The sequence below is a fragment of the Mus caroli genome, chromosome 3 (assembly GCF_900094665.2).
Source record: "Mus caroli chromosome 3, CAROLI_EIJ_v1.1, whole genome shotgun sequence".
NCBI classification, from domain to species: domain Eukaryota; kingdom Metazoa; phylum Chordata; class Mammalia; order Rodentia; family Muridae; genus Mus; species Mus caroli.
The window spans coordinates 272,401-279,445 of record NC_034572.1 but is presented as its reverse complement, the minus strand read 5'-3'; the positions used below and the strand labels follow the sequence as shown (position 1 = coordinate 279,445).

General features: G+C 37.6%; 1 protein-coding gene across 3 annotated transcripts in view; it reads right to left on the bottom strand.

Moving 5' to 3' along the window:
- The window catches only part of Hnf4g (hepatocyte nuclear factor 4 gamma), a 139,381-nt gene that overhangs the window by 3,486 nt on the left and 128,850 nt on the right, over nt 1–7,045 (bottom strand). For all 3 annotated transcript variants that reach the window (XM_021157862.2, XM_021157861.2, XM_029475261.1), the window contains 3 exons: nt 3,795–3,947; nt 3,435–3,671; nt 2,081–2,203 (listed from right to left, as the gene is read on the bottom strand). In XM_021157862.2, coding sequence (XP_021013521.1) covers nt 2,081–2,203; nt 3,435–3,671; nt 3,795–3,947 — 513 coding nt within the window. The remainder of the gene's footprint in view (nt 1–2,080; nt 2,204–3,434; nt 3,672–3,794; nt 3,948–7,045) is intronic.

The window sequence follows — 7,045 nt, the reverse complement described above, 5'->3', positions numbered from 1 at the left end:
TAACCTGGTGATATTTGGGGCATGGTAGAAACTTCAGTCGTGGAAATAGATCTCTGGGGAATATCTCTGGAAGGTACTTTATTCCTGACCTATTATTGCTTTTTTTTTTTTTTTTTTTTTTTTTTTTTTCTTGGCTGCTGTGAAATTAAAGGTTCTACATACAAATCCCTGCCCATTATTTTGTCTTAGGGCTTAGCAAGAACTAAAAAGCTGAAATGATTCACCAAAACAATTCTTTGCTCCTGAAGAGTTTCTCTCCAGTACCACCATAGTGATGAAGATTGAATAACATGCAATTAACCAGTCAATTCTAGATTCGTTATCGAATAGAATTTCTATCCCCAGAGTAGTTTAGAAAAGTAGAACCTTCATTAAATCTGCACTAATGTGTAGTTACCATAGTCACCAACAACTATAATACATTGATTGAATTCTAAAGAATTTTCATAAGTAGCCTCATTTTGCACAATTATGATATGCAGGAATTCTAGTTACCATGGCTTAGTTAAAATGCACTACAACAATACAACAATATGATTATAATTCTAGTTACCGTGATAATTACAATTCTCTCTAAATACCTGAATAAACAAACTTTAATCTCAACCTTTCATCTAGAAACTACCTAATAACTGATGTCTTTGTGTTGAACCACTGATCTCAATAACTCTTTCTGTCTGTTCTGGATCAGTGTCATCTTTTATTTAGTTCAGGCAGATGACACAGTATAGTTTTCTTTTTAATTGATCCCCAAGTGATGAGTCAGGTAAACATTTGCAAAAAATGGATTGAAAGGAGAATTGACTAACAAAGATGAAAGGAAGAAGAAGAAGAAGAAGAAGAAGAAGAAGAAGCAGAAGCAGCAGCAGCAGCTATAATGCTAGAAATTGAAATTCAAGTTGACATGGGACCATAGCAGAAGTAGCTCAGCAGATGGTGTTTCTGTTCAAGGCTCTAAGCCTGCATCTAGAAACTTAGGAAGAAATGCTTGTCCATGCAAGTGAGGGGGGAAATATTGTTGATTTCTAAAAAATGGAAGTGAATTCAGTAATGGAAAAATAATAATAAATGTATCTTCACAGCTACTTCAAAATATTGAACATAGAAAACATAAAACATGGATAATTGATTCATTCTTTTGAAGGGGTAAAACAGACCATCAAACAGGAAAAATGTTCCCTTTCTGTTGGAACACAATCCAGGAATGGTATCCTGTGAGGAGAATTCTGAGTGTTTGTGAGAATACTTTAAGAAAACTTTTCTTCAGAAGTTGGAATTGTTCTTAGAATGCCATTTTGTGGCCCACTCAGGGGTAGCAGATAGCAGTCAATTTACGCCCAATTATTTATTATTGCTTTCTGTTAAATATTTAAACCTTCCCTTATATGCCACTATGGAAAAACATGGTTTGCCATGTGTGGCTTGTCATTGTGATGGTATACAGCTTGAACTCATGAGAACTTTACTCAGATGACCTTTCTTGACCCTCAGAGGATAAATTGTAGGAGGCTCTGGATAAAGCTGCCTATTTGTGAGACTTCACTGATTGTCTCCATTCTTCCACCACCTCCTGAAATTGCTCTGCTGTATTTTGTTAGTTCTCACTGTTTCTGATCACTTAAAACTCCCTAAATCAGTACTGCACGTTTATTTTTTCATTTTCTCTGCAAATTTTCAATATATAGATATAATATAGTAAAGAGTTCTTAAAATTTTACCAAGTTTAAAGGTCAGTAGAAAATGTAATTATCCTGTAGTTTATTACAATTTATTGGTTTGGTTTCATCTTGTATGGCTATTTGTACAGCCCTAGACCAGCATCAAAGCAGTATATGCCTCCCAGATTTACAGAAAAGAAAAATTTAAGATTTTACATATTCAGTTTAGGATGCAAATTCATATTTAGAGAGAGTAAGTAACAGAGTATTTCAGTTTTGCACAGCTAAGTAGAGGAAATTCTATCTAATGTTTGCAGTTCCTGGGGGTTTGTTTTTTTATTTTTTTACTAAATTACAATTTTCCAAAAATAATTAAATGTAAGAGATGTTAGTTATAGTAGGAAATTTTCCCAGATTCTTACCAATCTGGTCTGTATGAACCAGTGTGGACATGGGACCTAAAAGTAGAGTTTGCCCAGTTAGTGGATCTTGAGATAAATGTGGGTGCATTGGATGATGGAGATGACTACTATCATTGGCAGCACCTACAGAAGACACAGAGATGGCTGTATTAGTGTCAGTTACAAAAACTGTAGACTTACCTTGATATACATTTCCAGTGACAGTTTAAATATGGCTATTTGCAAAGTACTTTTAGAAAATTAAAAAACAAATGGGGAGAACTACTTTCATGTTAAAGACAGCATAAGCTTTCATGGTTCATTGGAGAAATGAGTACTTATATCTCTATGTTGAGTATTAATAATAGACCTGTGTACTGTTTCCTAGAACAGCAGGATTTTCTGACCGTTTTTAAGGCAGGTCCAAGAATCACTTGCCTCTAGTTTATAGTATTCGGAATCACCCTAATAACAGGAGCAACTTATAATTCAGAAAGATATCATTAGGAACACATTAAGGACCAGAAAACTAAAAATAAATATAGTGATTTTACAAGGAAATTTACTCTAAATCAGAAAAAAAATAACTAACGATTCCTTAACTTTTTCCTGACATTTATTGCAACACGAAGTGTTTCTCCCTATTCTTCTCCCTCTCCTTCTACTAATTTATGTCAGTTAATTCTTTTAAGAACAAAATGTTCATTTTAAAGCCATTTGATTCACATATGGACAATGCAGCCATTTTTCTCTTCTCAGAGTTTTTGTTTGTTTGTTTGTTTTTTGTTTTTGTTTGTTTGTTTTTCGAGTCAGGGATTCTCTGTATAGGCCTGGCTGTCCTGGAACTCATTTTGTAGACCAGGCTTGGCCTTGACGTCAGAAATCCGCCTGCCTCTGCCTCCCAAGTGCTGGAATTAAAGGCGTGCGCAACCCGCCTTTTAAAGAAGCTTGAGATAAAAGCCAAAAGCAACAAAAACAAACAAAACCCACTATACTTCTCATTGCTCTACAAGCAGGGAATACATTCTATTTAGTATCTATGGAAGGGTTTGAGCGTTGAAGTCAAAGGGGCTATACCTACACAGGAGCCTAGTATGAATTGGCATTTGAATCTGTCCAGAACCTTTTGTCTCCCTTAGGTTAAGTAGACTTTCTAAATGGAACAAATTAGATTTTGTGTGTCCTGTTAGAAGTTCAAAAGGAGGGAAGAATGAGAACTTCAAAGTTGAAGCAATTCTGAGCCAAGGAGGCAACTTGTCCTAATGTTTACCTTAAGGCTAAGCAAAATAAATAAATAAATAAATAAATAAATAAACACGCAAACAAACAACCACATAAACAAAAAATAAAGAAAAAACAATCCAGGTACACTCACCACCCAGCAGCATTTCCTGAAGGAGGTTATCAATTTTGACCATGCCGAACAGTTTGACGAACTGAATTTGTTCAATCATCTGCCAGGTAATGCTCTGCAGTGTTGGCAGCAGCAACAGCAGCTCTCCAAACCTGCCGCGAGAGTCATACTGCCGGTCATTGATGTAGTCCTCCAGGCTGATCTGCACCTGGAACCGCATGTTCTTAATCTTCACAGGGTCACTCAATCCCTTTGCATCTGATGAGGGAAGGAACATAGGTACACATAGGACACCATCAGACTAGAGTATGAGAGTAAAGGCTCTAAGATGAAAGGGGGTGGTTTAAGTTGCATGATACTAACTGAATTTTGAAAACAAACCTGGGTCAAAAAACACAATGGCCTTCAAGCACGCGTACTCGTTGTCATCTATCTGTATCTCCTGGAAGGGTCTAACCAGCTCATCGAGAACTCTATTGGCTACGCGACTGACTTCAACTTCACAGCTGTTGCGGTGAATAACATAGTGGTTTCCTGAAAGAAAAGGAAGGATTAGCCTCCTCTGAGGGACTGTTTGTGTGTTTGCCTTTCTATGGAGCAGTGTTCAAAATGGTCTCTTCTGGAAGGGGCTGTGTCAGGTACAAAGGCTTTCCATAGCACTGAGTTAGGGAAGCTATGTCAGAATACTCAGGGAATCAATAACAATAATGTGCCCACGTGCATTTTAACAGCCTCAGTCACTGGTGGTAACAAAAACAAGTACAGACTCATAACCATCTAATTATTGACAGGGGAGGATTGACCGATGGTAATTAGCTTTCTTCTGTCAGAACTCTATTAGTGCCTCACATATTAACAAGATGAACACAAATCCTCAAGAATCCTCTTTACTAACAGTGGATTAAAACCCACATGCTTTGGTGCTTTTGGATTAAGAGCCTATCAGATGCACTTTAAATAAGGTTAAGTAGGGAGAAAAATTATCATGCGTACTGTCATGAGTTGCCTCATAGATCTTTCTTTTGTTTTATTTGTGTGGGCGGGGGGATAAGGAGGGAGGAGGGATTCATGAGTCTGGGCCTGTAATAAACCCAGCATATGTATAGAATCAAGAGGACAACCTCCCATGCTGCCTTGTTTAACACAGGATATCTTTGCTGTTTTGTGCTGGATACCAGGCTAGTTGGTCCCTGAACATACAAGGAATCTCCCTTCTCTGCCTGCCACCTATCTGCTGATGGAAGTACTGGGCCTATAGGTGCACTCTCTAGCATCTGACTTTACATGGGTCTAGGAGATTTGAATTTAATTCCTGACAACTGTGTCATAAGAACTTTACATAATTATTTATCTTCCCAGCCTCTTTTCCTTGGTTTGCTACCTGGATTTTATATCAACTAAACTCAAGCTCAAGTCCCCTGAGAAGAAGAAACCTCAATTGAGAAAATACCTCTGTAAGATCTGGCTGTAGGCACACCTGTCAGGCATTTTCTTAATTAGTGATTGTTCTGGGCAGACCTAGCCCGTTGTGGTTCGTGCTACCCCTGGGATGTTGGTCCTGGGTTCTATAAGAAAACAGGCTGAGCAAGCCATGGGAAACAAGGCACGAGCAGGCATCCACCATGACTTTTTGCAGTGGCTGCTCCTTACAGATTTCTGCCATGCTGTGCTCCTGCACTGACTTCCTTCAGCAATGAACAGTGATATGGAAGTGTAAGAAAGCTGTACCTTTACTCCTTAAATTGCTCTTGGTCAGTGTTTTATCACAGAAATAGAAATCCTAACTAAGACAATTGATTAGCTTAAATAGAGTTGACTTGAACAATTTATTGAACTGAATTTAAGAGACTTCTGAAACTTGATTGAGCAGGACCACCTAATTCTGCCAGAATTTTCTACCTTAGACATTCTCTAGCTATAATATGGTAAAGGTTTACCAAAATTTCTAAAATCTAGATTACTATTTCCTGATGTTATATGAACAATTATGTTTTTAATTACTCCACTGTAGGTGGTCATTACTGTTTGAATCTTTACTATTCCCTAAAGGCCTATGTACTGAATTTGTGAACTACAAAAAACAGCCATCAGTAGGAAATGGTGAAGCCTTTTAAAACTGGGCCCAGAGGAAGGGGCTCATATCATTGAAAGTGTACTCTTTTTAATTTAATTATTTTTATATACATGGGTGTTTGGGATGCATGTCTTTTTGTGCAGGATATGTATGCCTGGTACCCACAGAAGCTAGAAAGGGGTGCCAGATCTCCTAGAACTGGAATTGTAGATGGTTATGAGCTACTATGTAGTTACTGAGAATCAAACTCTGAACTTCTGAAAAGTCATCACTCTTAACCCCTGAGTCATCTCTATAGCCCTGAATGTATGTTCTTGAGGGGAATGTGTAGACTAGCCTTATTCTGTGTCTATTCTTCTTTCTTCTTGAAATGAGTAGTGTTCTCTCCCAAGTACTCCAAATACACCAAGCATGGTGTTCTGCTCTTTCACAGGCCTAAAGCAACAATGCCAAGTACTTATGATTGACATTACTGAGACTGGAAGCCACAAAACCCCTCACATTTTTTAAGTTGATTTTTTCAGGTATTTTGCCAAAGGTCTGGAAAGCTAGCACAAGAATCTGCAAGGTTCTTTTAACCTTTCAACTTTGCTTATCAGCTTTCCAGATATTCGAAGGACTAAAATATTGTATATATGTAAAGAGAACAAATGTGATGCTTGTATAAACACATAAGTGGAAAAAGAAATGATTATCATAGCCACAGAAGGTAACATATCTATTATTTCATGTAGTTTATTTCATGTTACACTGTCATGTGAAATAGTTGGCCTAGTTACTAAAGAAAAAACAGCCAAGAATGAGGAATAAGATGCATTGTTTTTCAGTATATATTGGGGAAAGATTTCTAAATAGGACAGTATCTGCAGTGTTAGGTAGAAATGCAATAGAAGTGCTTAGCTGAAATCAAGGACACATTCTGTGATCCCACTATGGTTGAGAATTTCAGGTCTAGGCTGCCTGGCTTTGCACCAGGATCAAAACATTCCTGTCTTCTATTTCTTCACAGTAGAATTAGCAGGGAGATGAGGTTTTATTTTAGTGATTAAATGGGAGAGTATATGTTATCACAATGCACTTAGAGCAGAGCCTTCAACAAATATTAGCTACACTAATACCAGTTGGCCATATAAATTCTTTGTCTTGATAAGACTTAAACAGAAGTCAACATTAAGATTATGAAACAAAGTCTGTACTACATTTTAAAATTTCAGTTTTCTTTCCATATCATCTCAAACATTCTGGACTTACATTCAATCAAAACAAAGAAAAATACGGGCAGTGAAACTGCTCCAGTGGGTAAAGATGCTTAAACCCAAGCAGGGGTACCTGATTCCCATGTCTAGGACACACATAGTTAAAGGAGAGAACTGACTCCTGCAATCTGTTCTCTTATTTCCACAGACAACACACACACACACACACTATTTCACACCACACACATACACACACCCACACCCACACATACATACACACACATACACACACATACATACACACATACACACACACACACATAAACCCCCACACCCCCCCACACTATACCACACCACACACA